The following is a 27542-nucleotide window of genomic DNA, read 5'->3' as shown; positions in this document are numbered from 1 at the left end:
TAGGTGTTTAACTAAATGTAGTTGCTAGTTGTTTAACTAACGGTGTTGCTTGAGTGTAGCCTGTATATGGTTCATGGCTCATATATTTGATACATTTCTTAACTCATGGGTGTGGGGAGGTGTACCCCTTTCTGGACAATGAAGTAATTTCTGCGCAATATTGGAGGTAACATAGTTTTATTGAATTATTTCATTACTGTTTATGCTTTTGATAAAGACATACAGCCGAAATGTTGGAAACTGTCTTCTGTTTTCTGTTTTTAAATAAAGAGCATCCCTGCATTAGAATAACTCATTGTATTGTTCTATTCTAGAATGCCTCCATATTCTCTATTCTATAAGTTCTTAGATCTGACACATGCAGAACAGATAACAGTCTCTAACTGAGGCCAGCTTTCAGCAGCTTGCCCAGGCTATCAATGCTCTGACTACAGTAGACCACAGAGTAAGCCTGATATGTCTGGTTAACCTCCATTATCATGGTGTATGATGGAGACTCCAGCCTTATCAGTTCTAGTCACAGATAAGCATCATCCCTCCAGCTGAAGGTCAGGTCTTCCCCGGTGGTAACCTCGACTGAGACCTGAAGAATTATTCTACTAGAGTCCTAGGCTTGAGTTCTGTTTTAATTTAATCTTTATTTTACCAGGTATTTTGACAGAGAACACATCTTCATTTACATCAACAACCAGGGGAATAGTTACAGGGGAGAGGAGGGATGAGCCAATGCTGGGGAGAGTTAGATGGTCATGACGGTATGAGGTCCAGATTAGAAATATAGCCAGGACATCGGGGTTAACACCTCTACTCGTATGATAAGTCCTGCATGTACAAATAACCTCAACTAACCTGTAACCCTGAAAACTGACTCAGTACCACTACCCCTGCACACTGACTCAGTACCTGTACCCCTGCACACTGACTCATTACCTATACCCCTGCACACTGACTCAATACCTGTACCCCTGCACACTGACTCAGTACCTGTACCCACACACACTGACTCAGTACCTATACCCCTGCACACTGACTCAGTACCTGTACCCCCGCACACTGACTCAGTACCTGTACCCCCGCACACTAACTCAGTACCTGTACCCCTGCACACTGAATCAGTACCTATACCCCTGCACACTGACTCAGTACCTGTACCCCCTGCACACTGACTCAGTACCTGTACCCCCGCACACTAACTCAGTACCTGTACCCCTGCACACTGACTCAGTACCTGTACCCCAGCACACTGACTCGGTACCGGTGCCCCTGTATATAACCTCATTATTGATATTCTAATTGTGTTACTTTTAATTATTACTTTTTTTTAAAAGTCTACCTGGTAAATGTTTTCTTTAGCTCTGCATCCATTTCTTCAATGACCATGGAACATTTTATTGTTACTTTACTTTTGGAACCAAACTAACCATTAAATATTTACTCCTGTTACCTTGAGATACAACTCAACTGCAGGGTGAAAGAGAAGAACATTGGAACAACCAAAAGGTATGAACTGCTGTTAGTTACCAAGGAGGAACCCATCTGACAAACAACAAGAAGACCAGAGACTCCATACTGTTTACAGGTACTGATTCAGTGTCCAGGGGTACATGTACTGAGTCAGTGTCCAGGGGTACATGTACTGAGTCAGTGTGCGGAGGTACAGGTACCTAGACAGTGTACAGGGGTACAGGTACCTAGACAGTGTACAGGGGTACTTATCATACGAGTAGAGGTTTTAACCCCGATGTCCTGGCTAAATTTCTAATCTGGACCTCATACCATCATGACCATCTAACTCTCCCCAGCATTGGCTCATCCCTCCTCTCCCCTGTAACTATTCCCCTGGTTGTTGATGTAAATGAAGATGTGTTCTCTGTCAATTTACCTGGTAAAATAAAGATTAAATTAAAACAGAACTCAAGCCTAGGACTCTAGTAGAATAATTCTTCAGGTCTCAGGCAAGGTTACCACCGGGGAAGACCTGACCTTTAGCTGGAGGGATGATGCTTATCTGTGACTAGAACTGATATGGCTGGAGTCTCCATCATACACCATGATAATGGAGGTTAACCAGACATATCAGGCTTACTCTGTGGTCTACTGTAGTCAGAGCATTGATAGCCTGGACAAGCTGCTGAAAGCTGGGCTCAGTTAGAGACTGTTATCTGTTCTGCATGTGTCAGATCTAAGAACTTATAGAATAGAGAATATGGAGGCATTCTAGAATAGAACAATACAATGAGTTATTCTAATGCAGGGATGCTCTTTATTTAAAAACAGAAACACAAGACAGTTTACAACGTTTCAGCTGTATGCCTTGGTCAAGAGCACGAACAATAATGAAATAACACAACAAAACTATGTTACCTCCAATATTGCGCAGAAATTACTTCATTGTCCAGAAAGGGGAAATGTATCAAATATATGTGCCATGAACCATATACAGGCTACAGTCAAGCAACACCGTTAGTTAAACAACTAGCAACACATTTAGTTAAACAACTAGCAACTACATTTAGGTAAACAAATAGAAACTACAATTGGTTAAAGAAATAGCAACTACATTTAGGTAAACACCTAGCAACACATTTAGTTAAACAACTAGCAACCCATTCAGTTAAAAAACTAGCAACACATTAAGTTAAACAACTAGCAACACATTCAGTTAAAAAACTAGCAACTACATTTAGGTAAACAAATAGAAACTACAATTGGTTAAAGAAATAGCAACTACATTTAGGTAAACACCTAGCAACACATTTAGTTAAACAACTAGCAACCCATTCAGTTAAAAAACTAGCAACACATTAAGTTAAACAACTAGCAACACGTTCAGTTAAAAAACTAGCAACTACATTTAGGTAAACAAATAGAAACTACAATTGGTTAAAGAAATAGCAACTACATTTAGTTAAACAACTAGCAACACATTTAGTTAAACAACTAGCAACTACATTTAGTTAAACAACTAGCAACACATTTAGTTAAACAACTAGCAACTACATTTAGTTAAACAACTAGCAACTACATTTAGTTAAACAACTAGCAGCTAGATTTAGTTAAACAACTAGCATCTACAAAATGTTAAACAACTAGCTACCTTTAGTTAAACAACTAAAAACAACATTTAGTTAACAACTAGCAACTACAATTAGTTGAACAAATAGCAACACATTTATTTAAACACATAGCAACATGATTTAGCTAAACAACTCACAATTAGATTTAGTTAAAAAAACTTCAACACATTGAGTTAAACATCTAGCTACTGTATTTTAGTTAAACAACTAACAACACAAATAGGATCTGATAAAATTTTGGGAATTAACGTTTTTTTGGGGCTTTTTTATGAGCAAAAGTAATTTCAGATTAATCACAAAAAGTAAACTCCAGACAGAGCATTTAAAAGGAATTGACAAAACACATTTCAAACAGTGGTAGACATTTTGTACGGAGGACTTTCAACAACAAATTCAACAGCTCAACATATGTGTCAACATTGCATGTCACATTTCAGTCCACAAGGTTCTACATCAACTTATGATGTCACATGTCAGTCCACAAGGTTAAACATCATCTTCTCATGTCACATTTCAGTCCACAAGGTCCTACATCAACCTCTGAAGACACAATTCAGTCTACACAGTACTACATCAACCTCTGAAGTCAAATTTCTATACCCAAGGTTCTACATCAACCTCTGATCTCATGCTTCAGTCCACAAGGTTCAACATCAACCTCTGATGTCACATTTAGGTCCACAAGATTCTGCATCAACCTCTGATCTCATGCTTCAGTCCACAGGGTTCTACATCAACCTCTGATCTCATGCTCAGTCGGAGGTTTCAGTTTAGCCCACAGTCTGTCCCAGAATGCCTGGTGCTGATGGGGGTCTTGGGGCCAGTCCAGATAAGTCCTGGTTTTCAGCAGGCGAGCCAGCCTGTGGTGGGCAGAAAGCCGGCGAGGGGGGATCTTCTCAAGGAAGACCAGGAGGAGGATGTCCCTTTGCTCCAGCTGCAGCCTGTAGGTGGCCAGCTTCATCTCCAGAGAGCACCAGTTACTGTGTAGGTAGTGGCGGCTGACTAGACAGAGGGTGTGGCGGCTCCGGTAGAGGCTGTCTGTGATGTTCTCCACAATGTCCTTCCCCAGCTGGAAGTCCCTGCTGTGCAGACAGAGGCGCAGGAAAGGAGGACCCCTCTGCTCCAGATTGGGAAGCAGCTCCTCCTCCACCCAGCGCTCGTCCTTCCCGCTGTAGGAGACAAACGCATCATAGTGGTAGCGCCCCCTGGTGTTGGATCGCATGGCTTCTAATAGCCAGCCAAGGGTTATGTGGTAGAGGGGGAGGAGGTAGGGGCCGGCCAGGTTATGGACCAACACCACCAGCATGAAGAACAGGACTCCCAGGCCAGTCGCAACAAAGAGCACAAAGCCAACCTCTGTTGTGCAGTTGGCTTCTGTGTACCTGACAAAATAAGGTGTGTCTATTCCATTGTCCGACAAGCATATCAAGTCCTCCAAAGCATACATACCGGTTTTAGAATACGAACCAAGCATGATCACTTCAACCTGCCTGCACCCCTTTGCCCATGTAATGAGCCAAGCATTGTCACAACTGCAAAACATCTGTAAATTATCAAATGTCAAAAGCTTAAGGCTAGAGAGAGGTTCAGTAAAGCTATAGAATACATTATAAATGTTCTCTATATGCAAATACACTCTTTTCAAAGATTTCAAGTCTTTAGTTAAACTCCCCTCCAAAGAGTAAATCCTGCAGTTGTCAAGTTCCAGAACCTCCAGTTTGGTCAAGTTGTGAAAAATGATGTCGGCAGAACGCTGTATTAAAAGATCCACCTGTCGTAGAGTCAGTTTCCTCAGGTGAATCAGCTGATTAATTGATGTTAAATCAACCCTTTTAGCTGAAAGCTTCGATCTGTAGTCAAATGTCTCCACAGACGTGAAGTACTTTCCCATGAATTCAGATCCACAAAGGAATTCTTCAGCATCAGCATGAAGATGGGTTACAGACTGAAAGAAAGGTCTGTCACAGTCCTGAAATGACACCGTCTGGCCTTTGAGCTGGAGACTCAGGTTCTGTTTAGATGTGATGTTACTGCCGATAGTCAACTGCATTGGCCTCATAGCTGAACTAATGTACAGACGAGTCAGTTGACTCAGAATTCCACCAAATATAAGTGTCAAATTCAGATTGATCACAGGTTCTGTTAGTGGATTGTGCACTTGCCCGAGAAACACTTGTCTAAGAGACATGAGGTGTGCGAAAGACATTGCCTCAATGTTGTGAATAAGTGGATTGTTCCTGAGGTCTAACCATGTCAAACTATGTAAACCATAAAATGTGTTTGCATTTATCTGTGTTATCTTGTTACTTGTAATGTCTAAGGACTCCAGATTTGTCAATCCCAGGAAAGCAAAGTCTTCAATGTTTGAAATTAAATTATGTTTAATATCCAGATACTGCAGCTTAACAAGACAGATAAATTCTTTAGCAAAAAGCATTTGATTTTTCAACCCGAAAGTGAGATTTGTTAGCCATGTTATTGGTTGTTTTTGGAAGGAGCAAATATCAAGTCTGTTGTCTTCCAGGCCGACTATGTTTAATTGATTAAGGTTTTTGAGACTGGAAATAAAATGCCAATCCAAATGGGTAGTAGGATGGAAAGACAAAGGTACACTTAAATACATATATTCTAGCCCAGTGCACAATTCAATACTGGACATTGAGAGGCTGCTTGTATTGGCATTGTTTACAAATAATTTCTTGATTGAAAGCAAAAACACTACATTACAGATACTTTCAATATCAATGACATTGATCCCATAGCAACTGAGGACCTGGATTTGTTTTATCCCAGACAGGGGAAGGTCCAGTAGGACTTTCTGGCTGAAATCCCCTGTTAATCTTGTGAGGTTCTGGAGCCAAGCCAGTGAACCTTCATCTATATGTGTTATTTCATCAAATGATAACGCAACACTTGCTAGATTTATAAAAACAGGTGTCATGCTTTCATTGGTGTTTAAGACAGAGCAGTTTGAAATGTTTAACGATCGTATGTTTGCTGCGTCTACATATAACCTAACAAGTGATTTAATATTCATAATTCTGCATGCTATCTCTGACAAATCCTCTAAACAGGGTTCCCTAATGATGAGACTTTGTAACAGAGGAATGCCATGGAAAACATCCGGGGACATTGCTGGTAGTCTATAACTCCAAAGAGTCAAATGACTCAGCTTGACGAGATCTCTGAATGTATGGGGCCCAATATGACAATCACAGCAATCGGAGTCCATTTCCCATTTACCTAAGTACATATGTTGCAGATTTGGAAGGTGACTATTTGCAGTTGGAAGGATTTGAGTAAAACAGCCATCAATGTACAGGTACTCCAGATCCTGAAACCGAGAGAAAAAGCCCAGAGACATGGATCTATTTTCACCATGTGTCATATATATGCAGAGGGTATTGATATTAGGGGGAAGTCCAAGTAGATCCTCCTCGATGGCTGTGACATCTTGACAGGCAGCAGTGTAACGTTCTGCATGATGAGGTATGTGGCTGCAGATCCAGGTGGGAATGTGTTCCAAGTCTTCACTACTGTCATAAATCTGGCATTTAGGATGCATCCATCCACTAGAACTCTGAATCCACAGGAACAGGACGGCAGGGTGGGAAAACATAGATCTCATCTCTTCCAACGTCAGTCAAATCTACTGAGATAATTGTCAGAATAGTTTGGTTCCGGTGGATCTCTGTAGGACGTTGGTTTGATACAGTAAAACCCTTATGAACGCTGTAAACAGTATGGAGTCTCTGGTCTTCTTGTTGTTTGTCAGATGGGTTCCTCCTTGGTAACTAACAGCAGTTCATACCTTTTGGTTGTTCCAGTGTTCTTCCCTTTCACCCTGCAGTTGAGTTGTATCTCAAGGTAACCGGAGTAAATATTTAATGGTTAGTTTGGTTCCAAAAGTAAAGAAACAATCAAATGTTCCACAGACAATGAAGAAATGAATGCAGAGCTGCAACACTGTTGATGTCTGAATGTGTCCGAGGAGCAGCATCCTGTTTGTACAGCACAGTCACACAGTATGTTAAACAGCTTGTGAAAGTCTATTTTTACCTGTTTTTTCATGTCTCTCTTTCAGTTCCTGAAAAGAAACTTACAGTCAATAAAAATACAATTAACATGAAGGACCTGTTTGGACATGATAGATTACAGAAGAACGTTGAGTCTCACTAAAACATCAGCAGATTGTAATGAAATATGAATTACAGTACAGTACTTCATTTTAGAATTACTTTATTGAATTCTCTTGTACATGTAAATATAAATATCAAATGAGGAGGTGGGTATTGTAAGGGTTTTCCTCGTCCTCTTCATCTGTAGAGGAGAGGCGAGAAGGACCAATGCTCAGCGTCGTAAGTGTCCATGGTTTTTTAATAAGAGAACTCAAAACATAAACACACTACAAAACAATAAACGTGGCAGAACCCGAAAACAGTCCTATCTGGTGCAGAGAACACAAAGACAGGAAACAACCACCAACAAAACCCAACACAAAACAGGCTACCTAAATATGGTTCCCAATCAGAGACAATGACTAACACCTGCCTCTGATTGAGAACCATATCAGGCCAAACATAGAAACTGACAAACTAGACACACAACATAGAATGCCCACCCAGCTCACGTCTTGACCAACACTAAAACAAGGAAAACACACAAGAACAATGGTCAAATCAAATCAAATCAAATGTATTTATATAGCCCTTCGTACATCAGCTGATATCTCAAAGTGCTGTACAGAAACCCAGCCTAAAAAACCCCAACAGCAAGCAATGCAGGTGTAGAAGCACGGTGGCTAGGAAAAACTCCCTAGAAAGGCCAAAACCTAGGAAGAAACCTAGAGAGGAACCAGGCTATGTGGGCTGGCCAGTCCTCTTCTGGCTGTGCCGGGTGGAGATTATAACAGAATGTTCAAATGTTCATAAATGACCAGCATGGTCCAATAATAATAAGGCAGAACAGTTGAAACTGGAGCAGCAGCACGGCCAGGTGGACTGGGGACAGCAAGGAGTCATCATGTCAGGTAGTCCTGAGGCATGGTCCTAGGGCTCAGGTCCTCCGAGAGAGAGAGAGAAAGAGAGAATTAGAGAGAGCACACTTAAATTCACACAGGACACCGAATAGGACAGGAGAAGTACTCCAGATATAACAAACTGACCCTAGCCCCCCGACACATAAACTACTGCAGCATAAAAACTGGAGGCTGAGACAGGAGGGGTCAGGAGACACTGTGGCCCCATCCGAGGACACCCCCGGACAGGGCCAAACAGGAAGGATATAACCCCACCCACTTTGCCAAAGCACAGCCCCCACACCACTAGAGGGATATCTTCAACCACCAACTTAGCATCCTGAGACAAGGCTGAGTATAGCCCACAAAGATCTCCGCCACGGCACAACTCAAGGGGGGGGGGGGCGCCAACCCAGACAGGAAGATCACATCAGTGACTCAACCCACTCAAGTGACGCAGCCCTCCCAGGGTCGGTATGAAAGAGCCCCAGTAAGCCAGTGACTCAGCCCCTGTAATAGGGTTAGAGGCAGAGAATCCCAGTGGAAAGAGGGGAACCGGCCAGGCAGAGACAGCAAGGGCGGTTCGTTGCTCCAGAGCCTTTCCGTTCACCTTCCCACTCCTGGGCCAGACTACACTCAATCATATGACCCACTGAAGAGATGAGTCTTCAGTAAAGACTTAAAGGTTGAGACCGAGTTTGCGTCTCTTACATGGGTAGGCAGACCATTCCATAAAAATGGAGCTCTATAGGAGAAAGCCCTGCCTCCAGCTGTTTGCTTAGAAATTCTAGGGACAATTAGGAGGTCTGCGTCTTGTGACCGTAGCGTACGTGTAGGTATGTACGGCAGGACCAAATCAGAGAGATAGGTAGGAGCAAGCCCATGTAATGCTCTGTAGGTCAGCCCTTGCCTTGACAGGAAGCCAGTGTAGGGAGGCTAGCACTGGAGTAATATGATCACATTTTTTGGTTCTAGTCAGGATTCTAGCAGCCGTGGTTAGCACTAACTGAAGTTTATTAAGTGCTTTATCCGGGTAGCCGGAAAGTAGAGCATTGCAGTAGTCGAACCTAGAAGTGACAAAAGCATGGATTCATTTTTCTGCATAATTTTTGAACAGAAAGTTTCTGATTTTTGCAATGTTACGTAGATGGAAAAAGGCTGTCCTTGAAATGGTCTTGATATGTTCTATATATATATATTTGAGACGACTGTACAACCATTAAGATTAATTGTCAGATTCAACAGAAGATCTCTGTTTCTTGGGACCTAGAACAAGCATCTCTGTTTTGTCCGAGTTTAAAGTAGAAAGTTTGCAGCCATCCACTTCCTTATGTCTGAAACACATGCTTCTAGCGAGGGCAATTTTGGGGCTTCACCATGTTTCATTGAAATGTACAGCTGTGTGTCATCCGCATAGCAGTGAAAGTTAACATTATGTTTTCGAATGACATCCCCAAGAGGTAAAATATATAGTGAAAACAATAGTGGTCCTAAAACGGAACCTTGAGGAACACCGGAATTTACAGTATATTTGTCAGAGGACAAACCATTCACAGAGACAAACTGATATCTTTCCGACAGATAAGATCTAAACCAGGCCATGTCACGTTTCTTCAAAATCGAACTCAGAAGCAGACCAGGACAAGGAGAGTAGGAAGAAGGTGAGAATTTATTTACAAGTGAATGTGAATGGGTAGATATATCCAGGTGGCGTAGCGGGTAGCGTTGGTGAGTTGATGGGAGTAAATAGGTGGATCCAATGGGGAAGCGGAATCCTCAAACGACCAGGCGGGAATGGGGTAAATGATCCGGGTGAGTAACTGAAGACAGGACAAACGGAGGTAAGTTCAAGGCAAGCAATACGTAACAAACAACAAAACAAATTCTATCCAACTTGAGGCTGATACTCTGGCACAACATACTGTTCATGGCTAACGATCCGGCAGGGAATGGATGTCAGGTCCGGGCTTATGAAGAGGAGAGATGATGATCAGGACCAGGTGTGCAGATAGCTGATGGGATACAGGTGCGGGTAATCAGAAACCCCAACTGGCTACATTGCCCGGCAACCAGACAGGGTGCGTTCCAGGACGCCGGAAAAAAACACTCCAGGACAGAACATAGGCAAAAAACAGAGACTCAGGAAACGGGATTCGTGACAGGCCAGAACTTGTCCATGTAGACCAATTTGGGTTTCCAATCTCTCCAAAAGAATGTGGTGATCGATGGTATCAAAAGCAGCACTAAGGTCTAGGAGCACGAGGACAGATGCAGAGCCTCGGTGTGATGCCATTAAAAGGTAATTTACCACCTTCACAAGTGCAGTCTCAGTGCTATGATGGGGTCTAAAACCAGACTGAAGCATTTCGTATACATTGTTTGTCTTCAGGAAGGCAGTGAGTTGCTGCGCAACAGCCTTTTCGAAAATTTTTGAGAGGAATGGAAGATTCGATATAGGCCGATAGTTTTTTATATTTTCTGGGTCAAGGTTTGGCTTTTTCAAGAGAGGCTTTATTACTGCCACTTTTAGTGAGTTTGGTACACATCCGGTGGATAGAGAGCCGTTTATTATGTTCAACATAGGAGAGTCAAGCACAGGAAGCAGCTCTTTCAGTAGTTTAGTTGGAATAGGGTCCAGTACGCAGCTTGAAGGTTTAGAGGCCATGATTATTTTCATCATTGTGTCAAGAGATATAGTACTAAAACACTTGAGCGTCTCTCTTGATCCTAGGTCCTGGCAGAGTTGTGCAGACTCAGGACAACTGAGCTTTGAAGGAATACGCAGATTTAAAGAGGAGTTCGTAATTTGCTTTCTAATAATCATGATCTTTTCCTCAAAGAAGTTCATGAATTTATCACTGCTAAAGTGAAAGCCATCCTCTCTTGGGGAATGCTGATTTTTAGTTTGCTTTGCGACACTATCAAAAAGGAATTTGGGATTGTTCTTATTTTCCTCAATTAAGTTAGAAAAATAGGATAATCGAGCAGCAGTAAGGGCTCTTCTGTACTGCACGGTACTGTCTTTCCAAGCTAGTCGGAAGACTTCCAGTTTGGTGTGGAGCCATTTCCGTTCCAATTTTCTGGAAGCTTGCTTCAGGGCTTGGGTATTTTCTGTGTACCAGGGAGCTAGTTTCTTTTGAGAAATGTTTTTAGTTTTTAGGGGTGCAACTGCATCTAGGGTATTGCGCAAGGTTAAATTGAGTTCCTCAGTTAGGTGGTTAACTGATTTTTGTCCTCTGGCGTCCTTGGGTAGACAGAGGGAATCTGGAAGGACATCAAGGAATCTTTGTGTTGTCTGTGAATTTATAGCACGACTTTTAATGTTCCTTGGTTGGGGTCTGAGCAGATTGTTTGTTGCAATTGCAAACGTAATAAAATGGTGGTCCGATAGTCCAGGATTATGAGGAAAAACATTAAGATCCACAACATTTATTCCATGGGACAAAACTAGGTCCAGCGTATGACTGTGACAGTGAGTGGGTCCAGAGACGTGTTGGACAAAACCCACTGAGTCAATGATGGAACGTGACAGAATCCCCCCCCCCCCACCTAAATCTATAGGGGAGGGTCTGGGTGGGCATCTGTCCGCGGAGGCGGCTCTGGCGCTGGACGTGGACCCCACTCCATCATTGTCTTAGTCCACCTCCTTAGCGTCCTTTGAGTGGCGACCCTCGCCGCCAACATTGGCCTAGGAACCCTAACAAAGGGCCCCACTGGACTGAGGGGCAGCTCCGGACTGAGGGGCAGCTCGGGACTGAGGTAGCTCAGGACTGAAGGGTAGCTCAGGACCGAGGGGTAGCTCAGGACCGAGGGGTAGCTCAGGCCTGAGAGGTAGCTCTGGCTGGTTGATGGCTCTGGCAGCTTCTGGCTGACTGACGGCTCTGGCAGATCCTGGCTGAATGGCGGCTCTGGCAGATCCTGGATGAATGGCGGCTCTGGCAGATACTGGCTGAATGGCGGCTCTGGCAAATCCTGGCTGAATGGCGGCTCTGGCAGATCCTGGCTGAATGGCGGCTCTGGCAGATCCTGGCTGACAGGCGGGAGACTCTAGCAGCTCTGGACAGACGGGAGACTCTAGCAGCTCTGGACAGACGGGAGACTCTAGCAGCTCTGGACAGACGGGAGACTCCGGCAGCGCTGGTGAGGAGGAAAGCTCTGACTGCGCTGGACAGAGGAGCTCTGGCGCCTCTGGACTGAGGGGCTCTGGCACCTCTCGACTGAGGGCCTCTGGCGCCTCTCGACTGAGGGGCTGAAACTCTGGTAGCGCCGGACAGGCGGGAGCACCTGTATTGATGGGACGGAGAGACAGCCTGGTGCGGGGTGCCGGCACTGGTGGTACCGGGCTGGGGACACGCACCTCAGGGCGAATACCTTGCATACTACGCCAAATCAACTGCTCTCTCTCTTCACTCTCCCCCAATTCTATTAACACCTCCTCGAGTGTCTCCTCATCTCCCATCCGTTCACTCTCCTCCATTCTGTCCAATAACTCCTCGACCCTCTCAGACTCAGCCCTCAGCTTCACCGACAGCTCCAAGTGCCGGCCCCCAATACATTTTTGGGGCTGCCTCTAGGGGCTTCCTTGCCAGTCTCGTTCCCTCGTATCGATGGATCCTCTCTCCGGCTGCCTCTGCTTTCCTCAATGCCTCCACCTGTTCCCATGGTAGGCAATCCCTACCAGCCTGGATCTCCTCCCATGTGTAGCAACCCTTGCCATCCAACACATCATCCCATGTCCAGGAATCCTGACATTTCTACTGCTTCTGCTGTTGCTGCTGCTGCCGCTTCCTCTGCTGCTTCTGTTGCTTCTTCTGCTGCTGCTTTTGCTGCTGCTGCTGTTTCTCCTGCTGCTGCTGCTTCTCCTGCTGCTGCTGCTGTTTCTCCTGCTGCTGCTGCTTCTCCTGCTGCTGCTGCTTCTCCTGCTGCACCTTGGGACGGCGACACTCCCCTGGCTTTGCCCAGGGTCCTCTCCCGTCAAGTATAACCTCCCATGTCCAGGAGTCTTGTGTCTTCGGCCGCTGTTGCTGCTGCCCGTTACCACTGCTTCTTCTGCTTGGTCCTGTTGTGGTGGGTGGTTCTGTAAGGGTTTTCCTCCTCCTCTTCGTCTGAAGAGGAGAGGCGAGAAGGATCAGAGGACCAATGTGCAGCGTGGTAAGTGTCCATGGTTTTTTAATAAGAGAAAACTCAAAACATGAACACACTACAAAACAATAAACGTGGCAAAACCCGAAAACAGTCCTATCTGGTGCAGAGAACACAAAGACAGGAAACAACCACTAACAAAACCCAACACAAAACAGGCTACCTAAATATGGTTCCCAATCAGAGACAATGACTAACACCTGCCTCTGATTGAGAACCATATCAGGCCATACATAGAAACGGACAAACTAGACACACAACATAGAATGCCCACCCAGCTCACGTCCTGACCAACACTAAAATAAGGAAAACACACAATAACTATGGTCAGGTATACTCGTTAATGTATTTGTGCTGTTGACATTATTAATTATAATTTTAACATTTTAATTATTATTAGTTGTATTACTCTGGGGCTGAAGTCCTCTCCAAAGCCCTGTGATATGCCTCTATAATGGCATTATTACTCTGGGGCTGTAGTCCTCCTCAGAGCCCTGTGACATGCCTCTATAATGACATTATTACTCGTGGGCTGTAGTCCTCATCAGAGACCAAGGCTCTATAATGACATTATAACTCTGGGGCTGTAGTTCTCTTCAGAGCCCTGTGACATGCCTCTATAATGACATTATTACTCTGGGGCTGTTGTCCTCTTCAGAGCCCATGCTTCTAGAATGACATTATTACTCTGGGACTGTAGTTATCAGACCTGAGGATAAGACCCAGATGAAGACAGTTAAGAATAATAAAAGGTTATTACAAAAACAGGGGGCAGGCAAACGACAGGTCAAGGGCGGGCAGAGGTCAGTAATCCAGGGCAGAGTCCGTAAGGTTCAGAACTGCAGGCAGGCTGGGGATCAGTCTTGTTCTGAGCACTGAAGGCGGCGACGAACACGGAGACGTCAGGGACCACGGTGTGACACCAAAAGGGTTGTCGCACAAAGGCCAGGGTCTGACGGGAACCAGGGTGACAGGCAAGCCTGGAGGAACGAGCCCATACCAGGACCGTGGAGCGGGCAGCATCTGAGGTAGGAGGAATGGTCTCTGGGTCCGAGGGTGTAGATGTGGGGCTAGAGGCATGAAAGTGTGTCCAGGAGATGGTGAATTTGAACCGGCCCACTGAGCTTGCCTGGAGTTGAGACCCTTGGTGATGCGAAAATATTCCAGGTTCTTGTGGTCCGTCCACACTATGAACGGACATTCCGCCCCCTCTAACCAGTGTCTCCTCTCCTCCAATGCCATCTTCACCGCATGCAGTTCTCGATTCCACACATCATAATTCCCCTCTGTGGCGTAAAGACGATTGGAGAGGAATGCGCATGGATGTAGCTTAAGGCCCAGGGCAGAATGCTGGGACAGGACGGCCAGCACTCTCTCATCCGAGGCGTCTACCTCCACCACGAGCTGACGGGACGGATCCGGTTGGATCAATATGGGAGGGTTGGTGGAGAGGTGTTTAATGTGAACGGGACATTGGAAGAGGTGGGTGCTCTTACCTCTCCTGGATCCATCTGCACAGTCCCAGCAGCTTTCACATATCCAAGGAAGGAGATGGTAGAGTGATGGGAATCACATTTTTCAGGTTTGACAAAAAGCTGGTTCTTCATGAGATGCTGGAGGACCTGTCGGACGTGGAAAACGTGTTCTTGAGCTGAGCGGGAAAAGCCGAACACAAACCAGTTCAACATGTCATGGAGAACATCATTAACCAAGGCCTGCAACACAGCAGGAGCATTGGTCAGACCGAATGGCATCACCAGGTATCCATAGTGTCTGCAGTGTTGAAGGCTGTCTTCAATCAATCAATCAAATGTATGTATTTATAAAGTCCATTTTACATCAGCCGATGTCACAAAGTGCTGTACAGAAACCTAGCATAAAACCAGAAACAGCAAGCAACGCAGATGTAGAAGCACGGTGGCTAGGAAAAACTCCCAAGAAAGGCAGGAACATAGGAAGAAACCTAGAGAGGAACCAGGCTCTAAGTGGTGGCCAGTCCTCTTCTGGCTGTGCCGGGTGGAGATTATAACAGTGCATGTCCAAGATGTTCAAGCGTTCATAGATGACCAGCAGGGTCAAATAATAATAATAATAATCACAGTGGTTGTTAGAGGGTGCAACAGGTCAGCACCTCAGGAGTAAATGTCAGTTGGTTTCTCATAGCCGATCATTCAGATTTAGAGACAGCAGGTGCGGTAGAGAGATAGTCGAAAACACCAGGTCCGTGACAGGGTAGTACATCAGGTGAACAGGTTAGGGTTCCATAGACACAGGCAGAACAGTTGAAACTGGAGCAGCAGCACGGCCAGGTTAATTTGGGACAGCAAGGAGTCATCATGCCAGGTAATCCTGAGGCATGGTCCTAGGGCTCAGGTCCTCTGAGAGAAAGAGAGAATTAGAGAGGGGCTAATAAAAACCTCTTTATGGCCAGGGTGTGACAACAGCTGGTGCGCGATGTCTAATATTAAAGAAGTCTCGAGAACAGCGGCGTCTGGTAAGACATGGGGCGGAAGACTATGTCTTTTTGCAAATAACAGGTGGCGTTGCACGATATCGAAGGAAGTCTCGAGCTATTGCCCGCCTGAGGTAGAGTACCTTAAAGTAAGCTGTAGACTACACTATCTACCAAGATAGTTCTCATCTATATTGTTTATAGCCGTCTATTTACCACCACAGACCAATGGTGGCACTAAGACTGCACTCAACCAACTCTATAAGGCCAAAAGCAAACAAGAAAATGCTCACCCAGGAGCGGCGCTCCTAGTGGCAGGGGACATTAATGCAGGCAAACTTAAATCAGTTTTACCAAATCTTTACCAGCATGTCAAATGTGCAACAAGAGGAAATCAATTCAAGACCACTTTTACTCCACACACAGAGATGCGTACTAAGCTCTCCCCAGCCCTCCATTTGGCATATATGACAATAAGTCTATCCTCCTGATTCCTGCATACAAGCAAAAACTAAAGCAGGAAGCACCAGTGACTCGCTCAATACGGAAGTGGTCAGATGACGCGGATGCTACGCTTCAGGGCTGTTTTGCTAGCAAAAACTGGAACATGTTACAGGATTCATCCAATGACATTGAAAAGTATACCACCTCAGTCATCGGCTTCATCAATAAGTGCATCGACAATGACGTCCCCACAGTGACCGCACGTACATATCCAAACCAGAAACCATGGATTACAGGCAACATCCGCACCGAGCTAAAGGCTAGAGCTGCTGCTTTCAAGGAGCGGGACACTAATCCGGACGCCTTTAAGAAATCTTGCTATGCCCTCAGCCGAACCATCAAACAAGAAAAGATGCTCGTCGGATGTGGCAGGGCTTGAAAACTATTACGGACTACAAAGGGAAAGCCAGATGCGAGCTGCCCAGTGAGCCTACCAGATGAGTTAAATGCATCGTGGAAAGCAGCACTGAAGCATCCACAAGAGCACCAGCTGTTTTGGATGACTGTGATAACGCTCTCGGTAGCCAGTGTGAGCAAGACCTCTAAATATGTTGCTAGTTGTTTAAATAAATGTATTTGCTAGTTGTTTAACTAAATGTGTTGCTAGATTTTGAACAACATTTGTTGCTAGTTGTTGAAATAAATGTGTTGCTTGAGTGTTGCCTGTATATGGTTCATTACACATGTATTTGATACAGTAGGAGGAGTATAGTAGGATAGTGAGTACAGTAGGATATCTAACAAGAGTGGAACAAAGCATGCAGCCCCAGAGTAATAATGTCATTATTGAGGCATGTCACAGGGCTCTGAAGAGGACTACAGCCCCAGAGTAATAATGTCATTATAGAGGCATGTCACAGGGCTCTGAAGAGGACTTCAGCTCCAGAGTAATAATGTCATTATAGAGGCATGTCACAGGGCTCTGAAGAGGACTTCAGCCCCAGAGTAATAATGTCATTATAGAGGCATGTCACAGGGCTCTGAAGAGGACTTCAGCCCCAGAGTAATAATGTCATTATAGAGGCATGTCACAGGACTCTGAAGAGGACTACAGCCCCAGAGTAATAATGTCATTATAGAGGCATGTCACAGGGCTCTGAAGAGGACTACAGCCCCAGAGTAATAATGTCATTATAGAGGCATGTCACAGGGCTCTGAAGAGGACTTCAGCCCCAGAGTAATAATGTCATTATAGAGGCATGTCACAGGGCTCTGAAGAGGACTACAGCCCCAGAGTAATAATGTCATTATAGAGGCATGTCACAGGGCTCCGAAGAGGACTTCAGCCCCAGAGTAATAATGTCATTATAGAGGCATGTCACAGGGCTCTGAAGAGGACTTCAGCCCCAGAGTAATAATGTCATTATAGAGGCATGTCACAGGGCTCTGAAGAGGACTACAGTCCCAGAGTAATAATGTCATTATAGAGGCATGTCACAGGGCTCTGAAGAGGACTACAGCCCCAGATAATGGTGACATCATAGAGGCATGTCACAGGGCTCTGAAGAGGACTACAGCCCCAGAGTAATAATGTCATTATAGAGGCATGTCACAGGGCTCTGAAGAGGACTTCAGCCCCAGAGTAATAATGTCATTATAGAGGCATGTCACAGGGCTCTGAAGAGGACTTCAGCCCCAGAGTAATAATGTCATTATAGAGGCATGTCACAGGGCTCTGAAGAGGACTTCAGCCCCAGAGTAATAATGTCATTATAGAGGCATGTCACAGGGCTCTGAAGAGGACTACAGCCCCAGAGTAATAATGTCATTATAGAGGCATGTCACAGGGCTCTGAAGAGGACTTCAGCCCCAGAGTAATAATGTCATTATAGAGGCATGTCACAGGGCTCTGAAGAGGACTTCAGCCCCAGAGTAATAATGTCATTATAGAGGCATGTCACAGGGCTCTGAAGAGGACTTCAGCCCCAGAGTAATAATGTCATTATAGAGACATGTCACAGGACTCTGAAGAGGACTACAGCCCCAGAGTAATAATGTCATTATAGAGGCATGTCACAGGGCTCTGAAGAGGACTACAGCCCCAGAGTAATAATGTCATTATAGAGGCATGTCACAGGGCTCTGAAGAGGACTACAGCCCCAGAGTAATAATGTCATTATAGAGGCATGTCACAGGGCTCTGAAGAGGACTACAGCCCATAGAGTAATAATGTCATTATAGAGGCATGTCACAGGGCTCTGAAGAGGACTACAGCCCCAGAGTAATAATGTCATTATAGAGGCATGTCACAGGGCTCTGAAGAGGACTACAGCCCCAGAGTAATAATGTCATTATAGAGGCATGTCACAGGGCTCTGAAGAGGACTACAGGCCCAGAGTAATAATGTCATTATAGAGGCATGTCATAGGGCTCTGAAGAGGACTACAGCCCCAGAGTAATAATGTCATTATAGAGGCATGTCACAGGGCTCTGAAGAGGACTACAGCCCCAGAGTAATAATGTCATTATAGAGATATGTCACAGGGCTCTGAAGAGGACTACAGCCCATAGAGTAATAATGTCATTATAGAGATATGTCACAGGGCTCTGAAGAGGACTACAGCCCCAGAGTAATAATGTCATTATAGAGGCATGTCACAGGGCTCTGAAGAGGACTACAGCCCCAGAGTAATAATGTCATTATAGAGGCATGTCACAGGGCTCTGAAGAGGACTTCAGCCCCAGAGTAATAATGTCATTATAGAGGCATGTCACAGGGCTCTGAAGAGGACTACAGCCCCAGAGTAATAATGTCATTATAGAGGCATGTCACAGGGCTCTGAAGAGGACTTCAGCCCCAGAGTAATAATGTCATTATAGAGGCATGTCACAGGGCTCTGAAGAGGACTACAGCCCCAGAGTAATAATGTCATTATAGAGGCATGTCACAGGGCTCTGAAGAGGACTACAGCCCCAGAGTAATAATGTCATTATAGAGGCATGTCACAGGGCTCTGAAGAGGACTACAGCCCCAGAGTAATAATGTCATTATAGAGGCATGTCACAGGGCTCTGAAGAGGACTACAGCCCCAGAGTAATAATGTCATTATAGAGGCATGTCACAGGGCTCTGAAGAGGACTACAGCCCCAGAGTAATAATGTCATTATAGAGGCATGTCACAGGGCTCTGAAGAGGACTTCAGCCCCAGAGTAATAATGTCATTATAGAGGCATGTCACAGGGCTCTGAAGAGGACTACAGCCCCAGAGTAATAATGTCATTATAGAGGCATGTCACAGGGCTCGGAAGAGGACTACAGCCCCAGAGTAATAATGTCATTATAGAGGCATGTCACAGGGCTCTGAAGAGGACTACAGCCCCAGAGTAATAATGTCATTATAGAGGCATGTCACAGGGCTCTGAAGAGGACTACAGCCCCAGAGTAATAATGTCATTATAGAGGCATGTCACAGGGCTCTGAAGAGGACTACAGCCCCAGAGTAATAATGTCATTATAGAGGCATGTCACAGGGCTCTGAAGAGGACTACAGCCCCATAGTAATAATGTCATTATAGAGGCATGTCACAGGGCTCTGAAGAGGACTACAGCCCCAGAGTAATAATGTCATTATAGAGGCATGTCACGGGGCTCTGAAGAGGACTTCAGCCCCAGAGTAATAATGTCATTATAGAGGCATGTCACGGGGCTCTGAAGAGGACTACAGCCCCAGAGTAATAATGTCATTATAGAGGCATGTCACGGGGCTCTGAAGAGGACTACAGCCCCAGAGTAATAATGTCATTATAGAGGCATGTCACAGGGCTCTGAAGAGGACTACAGCCCCAGAGTAATAATGTCATTATAGAGGCATGTCACAGGGCTCTGAAGAAGACTACAGTCCCAGAGTAATAATGTCATTATAGAGGCATGTCACAGGACTCTGAAGAGGACTACAGCCCCAGAGTAATAATGTCATTATAGAGGCATGTCACAGGGCTCTGAAGAGGACTTCAGCCCCAGAGTAATAATGTCATTATAGAGGCATGTCACAGGGCTCTGAAGAGGACTTCAGCCCCAGAGTAATAATGTCATTATAGAGGCTTGTCACAGGGCTCTGAAGAGGACTACAGCCCCATAGTAATAATGTCATTATAGAGGCATGTCACAGGGCTCTGAAGAGGACTTCAGCCCCAGAGTAATAATGTCATTATAGAGGCATGTCACAGGGCTCTGAAGAGGACTTCAGCCCCAGAGTAATAATGTAATTATAGAGGCATGTCACAGGGCTCTGAAGAGGACTACAGCCCCAGAGTAATAATGTCATTATAGAGGCATGTCACAGGGCTCTGAAGAGGACTACAGCCCCAGAGTAATAATGTCATTATAGAGGCATGTCACAGGGCTCTGAAGAGGACTACAGCCCCAGAGTAATAATGTCATTATAGAGGCATGTCACAGGGCTCTGAAGAGGACTTCAGCCCCAGAGTAATAATGTCATTATAGAGGCATGTCACAGGGCTCTGCAGAGGACTTCAGCCCCAGAGTAATAATGTCATTATAGAGGCATGTCACAGGGCTCTGAAGAGGACTACAGCCCCATAGTAATAATGTCATTATAGAGGCATGTCACAGGGCTCTGAAGAGGACTTCAGCCCCAGAGTAATAATGTCATTATAGAGGCATGTCACAGGGCTCTGAAGAGGACTTCAGCCCCAGAGTAATAATGTCATTATAGAGGCATGTCACAGGGCTCTGAAGAGGACTACAGCCCCAGAGTAATAATGTCATTATAGAGGCATGTCACAGGGCTCTGAAGAGGACTACAGCCCCAGAGTAATAATGTCATTATAGAGGCATGTCACAGGGCTCTGAAGGGGACTACAGCCCACAGAGTAATAATGTCATTATAGAGGCATGTCACAGGGCTCTGAAGAGGGCTACAGTCCCAGAGTAATAATGTCATTATAGAGGCATGTCACAGGGCTCTGAAGAGGACTACAGCCCCAGAGTAATAATGTCATTATAGAGGCATGTCACAGGGCTCTGAAGAGGACTACAGCCCCAGAGTAATAATGTCATTATAGAGGCATGTCACAGGGCTCTGAAGAGGACTACAGCCCCATAGTAATAATGTCATTATAGAGGCATGTCACAGGGCTCTGAAGAGGACTTCAGCCCCAGAGTAATAATGTCATTATAGAGGCATGTCACAGGGCTCTGAAGAGGACTTCAGCCCCAGAGTAATAATGTCATTATAGAGGCATGTCACAGGGCTCTGAAGAGGACTACAGCCCCAGAGTAATAATGTCATTATAGAGGCATGTCACAGGGCTCTGAAGAGGACTACAGCCCCAGAGTAATAATGTCATTATAGAGGCATGTCACAGGGCTCTGAAGGGGACTACAGCCCACAGAGTAATAATGTCATTATAGAGGAATGTCACAGGGCTCTGAAGAGGGCTACAGTCCCAGAGTAATAATGTCATTATAGAGGCATGTCACAGGGCTCTGAAGAGGACTACAGCCCCAGAGTAATAATGTCATTATAGAGGCATGTCACAGGGCTCTGAAGAGGACTACAGCCCCAGAGTAATAATGTCATTATAGAGGCATGTCACAGGGCTCTGAAGAGGACTACAGCCCCAGAGTAATAATGTCATTATAGAGGCATGTCACAGGGCTCTGAAGAGGGCTACAGCCCCAGAGTAATAATGTCATTATAGAGGCATGTCACAGGGCTCTGAAGAGGACTACAGCCCCAGAGTAATAATGTCATTATAGAGGCATGTCACAGGGCTCTGAAGAGGACTTCAGCCCCAGAGTAATAATGTCATTATAGAGGCATGTCACAGGGCTCTGAAGAGGGCTACAGTCCCAGAGTAATAATGTCATTATAGAGGCATGTCACAGGGCTCTGAAGAGGACTACAGCCCCAGAGTAATAATGTCATTATAGAGGCATGTCACAGGGCTCTGAAGAGGACTACAGCCCCAGAGTAATAATGTCATTATAGAGGCATGTCACAGGGCTCTGAAGAGGACTACAGCCCCAGAGTAATAATGTCATTATAGAGGCATGTCACAGGGCTCTGAAGAGGACTACAGCCCCAGAGTAATAATGTCATTATAGAGGCATGTCACAGGGCTCTGAAGAGGACTACAGCCCCAGAGTAATAATGTCATTATACAACTAATAATAATTAATAATGTCAACAGAACAAATACATTAAAGAGTTGTACATGTAAAAGATAATTCAGTAAAGTAATACTAAAATGAAGTACTGTACTGTAATTCATATTTCATTACAATCTGTTGATGTTTTAGTGAGACTCAACGTTCTTCTGTAATCTATCATGTCCAAACAGGTCCTTCCTGTCAATTGTATTTTTATTGACTGTAAGTTTATTTTCAGGAACTGAAAGAGAGACATGAAAAAACATGTAAAAATAGACTTTCACAAGCTGTTTAACATACTGTGTGACTGTGCTTTACAAACAGCATGCTGCTCCTCGGACACATTCAGACATCAACTGTGGCGGTCAGAGAACACGTTGCAGCTCTGCATCCATTTCTTCATTGTCTGTGGAACATTTTATTGTTACTTTACTTTTGGAACCAAATTAACCATTAAATATTTACTCCTGTTACCTTGAGATTCAACTCAACTGCAGGGTGAAAGGGAAGAACACTGGAACAACCAAAAGGTATGAACTGCTGTTAGTTACCAAGGAGGAACCCATCTGACAAACAACAAGAAGACCAGAGACTCCATACTGTTTACAGCGTTCATAAGGGTTTTACTGTATCAAACCAACGTCCTACAGAGATCCACCGGAACCAAACTATTCTGACAATTATCTCAGTAGATTTGACTGACGTTGGAAGAGATGAGATCTATGTTTTCCCACCCTGCCGTCCTGTTCCTGTGGATTCAGAGTTCTAGTGGATGGATGCATCCTAAATGCCAGATTTATGACAGTAGTGAAGACTTGGAACACTTTCCCACCTGGATCTGCAGCCAACTACCTCATCATGCAGAACGTTACACTGCTGCCTGTCAAGATGTCACAGCCATCGAGGAGGATCTACTTGGACTTCCCCCTAATATCAATACCCTCTGCATATTTATGACACATGGTGAAAATAGATCCATGTCTCTGGGCTTTTTCTCTCAGTTTCAGGATCTGGAGTACCTGTGCATTAAGGGCTGTTTTACTCAAATCCTTCTATCTGGGAACAGTCACCTTCCAAATCTGCAACATATGTACTTAAGTAATTGGGGAATGGACTATGATTGCTGTGAATGTCATATTGGGCCCCATACATTCAGAGATCTCGTCAAGCTGAGTCATTTGACTCTTTGGAGTTATAGACTGTCAGCAATGGCCCCGGATGTTTTCCATGGCATTCCTCTGTTACAAAGTCTCATCATTAGGGAACCCTATTTAGAGGATTTGTCAGAGATAGCATGCAGAATTATCAATATTAAGTCACTTGTTAGGTTATATGTAGACGCACCAAACATACAATCGTTAATCATTTCAAACTGCTCCGTCTTAAACACCAATGAAAGCATGACACCTGTTTTTATAAATCTAGCGAGGATTGACTTATCATTTGGTGAAATAACACATATAGAGGAAGGTTCACTGGCTTGGCTCCAGAACCTCACAAGGTTAAAAGGGGTTTTCAGCCAGGAAGTCCTACTGGACCTTCCCCTGTCTGGGATTAAACAAATCCAGGACTTCAGTTGCTCTGGGATCAATGTCATTGATATTGAAAGTATCTGTAATGTAGTGTTTTTGTTTTCAATCAAGAAAATATATGTAAACAATTTCAATACAAGCAGCCTCTCTATGTCCAGTGTTGAATTGTGCACTGGGCTAGAATATATGTATTTAAGTGTACCTTTGTCTTTCCATCCTACTACCCATTTGGATTGGCATTTTATTTCCAGTCTCAAAAACCTTAGTCAATTAAACATAGTCGGCCTGGAAGACAACAGACTTGATATTTGCTCCTTCCAAAAACAACCAATAACATGGTTAACAAATCTCACTTTAGGGTTGAAAAATCAAATGCTTTTTGCTAAACAATTTATCTGTCTTGTTAAGCTCCTGTATCTGGATATAAAATATAATTTAATTTCAAACATTGAAGACTTTGCTTTCCTGGGATTGACAAATCTGGAGTCCTTAGACATGACAAGGAATAAGATAACACAGATAAATGCAAACACATTTTATGGTTTACATAGTTTGACATGGTTAGACCTCAGGAACAATCCACTTATTCACAACATTGAGGCAATGTCTTTCACACACCTCATGTCTCTTAGACAAGTGTTTCTCGGGCAAGTGCACAACCCACTAACAGAACCTGTGATCAAGCTGAATCTGACACTTATATTTGGTGGAATTCTGAGTCAGCTGACTCATCTGTACATTAGTTCAGCTATGAGGCCAATGCAGTTGACTATCGGCAGTAACATCACATCTAAACAGAACCTGAGTCTCCAGCTCAAAGGCCAGACGGTGTCATTTCAGGACTGTGACAGACCTTTCTTTCAGTCTGTAACCCATCTTCATGCTGATGCTGAAGAATTCCTTTGTGGATCTGAATTCATGGGAAAGTACTTCACGTCTGTGGAGACATTTGACTACAGATCGAAGCTTTCAGCTAAAAGGGTTGATTTAACATCAATTAATCAGCTGATTCACCTGAGGAAACTGACTCTACGACAGGTGGATCTTTTAATACAGCGTTCTGCCGACATCATTTTTCACAACTTGACCAAACTGGAGGTTCTGGAACTTGACAACTGCAGGATTTACTCTTTAGAGGGGAGTTTAACTAAAGACTTGAAATCTTTGAAAACGTTGTATTTGCATATAGAGAACATTTATAATGTATTCTACAGCTTTACTGAACCTCTCTCTAGCCTTAAGCTTTTGACATTTGATAATTTACAGATGTTTTGCAGTTGTGACAATGCTTGGCTCATAACATGGGCAAAGGGGTGCAGGCAGGTTGAAGTGATCATGCTTGGTCCGTATGCTAAAACCGGTATGTATGCTTTGGAGGACTTGATATGCTTGTCGGACAATGGAATAGACACACCTAATTTTGTCAAGTACACAGAAGCCAACTGCACAACAGAGGTTGGCTTTGTGCTCTTTGTTGCGACTGGCCTGGGAGTCCTGTTCTTCATGCTATTGGTGTTGGTCCATATTCTGGCCGGCCCCTACCTCCTCCCCCTCTACCACATCACCCTTGGCTGGCTGTTAGAAGCCATGCGATCCAACACCAGGGGGCGCTACCACTACGATGCGTTTGTCTCCTATAGCGGGAAGGACGAGCGCTGGGTGGTGGAGGAGCTGCTACCTAATCTGGAGCAGAGGGGTCCTCCTTTCCTGCGCCTCTGTCTGCACAGCAGGGACTTCCAGCTGGGGAAGGACATTGTGGAGAACATCACAGACAGCCTCTACCGGAGCCGCCACACCCTCTGCCTAGTCAGCCGCCACTACCTACGCAGTAACTGGTGCTCTCTGGAGATGAAGCTGGCCACCTACAGGCTGCAGGTGGAACAAAGGGACATCCTCCTCCTGGTCTTCCTTGAGAAGATCCCCCCTCGCCGTCTGTCTGCCCACCACAGGCTGGCTCGCCTGCTGAAAACCAGGACTTATCTGGACTGGCCCCAGGACCCCCTTCAGCACCAGGCATTCTGGGACAGACTGTGGGCTAAACTGAAACCTCAGACTGAGCTTGAGATCAGAGGTTGATGTTGAACCTTGTGCTTATGAAGACGCAATGTTGACACATATGTTGAGGTATTGAATTTGTCGTTAAAATTCCTCTGTACAAAATGTCTTCCAGAATTTGTGATGTGTTTAGACAATTCTAATGAAGTCATTTTAAATGCTCTGTACTTTTTCTGATTAATCTTCAACTAATATGTATATGTATTCCTATTTAAATTACATAGAAATAATCATAGTTAAATTACTTAAAAATAACCCTTTTTACATTTCATAAAATAATGGTATTTAAATGACATTTTTTTACTTCCACAAATTTTATCATATCCTTTTTGTACTTTTTTTATCACCTAATCGCTAACACATGTCTTTGCCTGTATATTTCTTGCCAAGAGTCACTGAAAAAGGGTGTGAACGACAATACATGAATGAATGAAACACATACAATGAAATACATGAATGAATGACCATGAAGCAGTAATTAATGATAATATGTGAATGACCGCAAAGCAGTTACTTTATTTCAATATTGATCAAAGAGCTTTGTACTGAAATGTCCTTTTCAGTTGTTTAACTAAATGTAGTTGCTAGTTGTTTAACTCAATGTAGTTGCTAGTTGTTTAACTAAATGTAGTTGTTAGTTGTTTAACTAAATGTGTTGCTAGTTGTTTAACTAAATGTAGTTGTTAGTTGTTTAACTAAATGTAGTTGCTAGTTGTTTAACTAAATGCAGTTGTTAGTTGTTTAACTAAATGTAGTATCTAGTTGTTTAACTAAATGCAGTTGCTAGTTGTTTAACTAAATGTAGTTGTTAGTTGTTTAACTAAATGTAGTTGCTAGTTGTTTAACTAAATGTAGTTGCTAGTTGTATAACTAAATGTAGTTGCTAGTTGTTTAACTAAATGTAGTATCTAGTTGTTTAACTAAATGCAGTTGCTAGTTGTTTAACTAAATGTAGTATCTAGTTGTTTAACTAAATGTAGTTGCTAGTTGTTTAACTAAATGTAGTATCTAGTTGTTTAACTAAATGTAGTGGCTAGTTGTTTAACTGAATGTAGTTGCTAGTTGTTTAACTGAATGTAGTTGCTAGTTGTTTAACTAAATGTAGTTGCTAGTTGTTTAACTAAATGTAGTTGCTAGTTGTTTAACTAAATGTAGTTGCTAGTTGTTTAACTAAATGTAGTATCTAGTTGTTTAACTAAATGTAGTTGCTAGTTGTATAACTAAATGTAGTTGCTAGTTGTTTAACTAAATGTGTTGCTAGTTGTTTAACTAAATGTAGTTGTTAGTTGTTTAACTAAATGTAGTTGCTAGTTGTTTAACTAAATGTGTTGCTAGTTGTTTAACTAAATGTAGTTGCTAGTTGTTTAACTAAATGTAGTGGCTAGTTGTTTAACTCAATGTGTTGCTAGTTGTTTAACTAAATGTAGTTGCTAGTTGTTTAACTAAATGCAGTTGCTAGTTGTTTAACTAAATGTAGTTGCTAGTTGTTTAACTAAATGTAGTTGTTAGTTGTTTAACTAAATGTAGTTGTTAGTTGTTTAACTAAATGTAGTTGTTAGTTGTTTACCTAAATGTAGTGGCTAGTTGTTTAACTCAATGTGTTGCTAGTTGTTTAACTAATTGTAGTTGCTAGTTGTTTAACTAAATG

The 27542-nt window shown here is 43.8% G+C and overlaps 2 protein-coding genes across 2 annotated transcripts; one reads left to right on the top strand and one right to left on the bottom strand.

Moving 5' to 3' along the window:
• The first annotated feature begins 1476 nt into the window (after positions 1–1476).
• Positions 1477–26472, top strand: LOC118948227 (toll-like receptor 13). Its single transcript, XM_036973275.1, has 2 exons — positions 1477–1579; positions 22917–26472. The coding sequence occupies exon 2, from the start codon at positions 23021–23023 to the stop codon at positions 25913–25915; it is 2895 nt and encodes a 964-aa protein (XP_036829170.1). The 5' UTR covers positions 1477–1579; positions 22917–23020; the 3' UTR covers positions 25916–26472.
• On the bottom strand, positions 2260–7118 carry LOC110496442 (toll-like receptor 13). The gene has a single exon (XM_021572355.2). The coding sequence runs from the start codon at positions 6703–6705 to the stop codon at positions 3811–3813; it is 2895 nt and encodes a 964-aa protein (XP_021428030.2). The 5' UTR covers positions 6706–7118; the 3' UTR covers positions 2260–3810.
• Positions 26473–27542: the final 1070 nt, after the last annotated feature.

Source organism: Oncorhynchus mykiss, unplaced genomic scaffold (assembly GCF_013265735.2).
Source record: "Oncorhynchus mykiss isolate Arlee unplaced genomic scaffold, USDA_OmykA_1.1 un_scaffold_227, whole genome shotgun sequence".
NCBI classification, from domain to species: Eukaryota; Metazoa; Chordata; class Actinopteri; order Salmoniformes; family Salmonidae; genus Oncorhynchus; species Oncorhynchus mykiss.
This window is presented reverse-complemented; position numbering and strand designations above follow the sequence as displayed.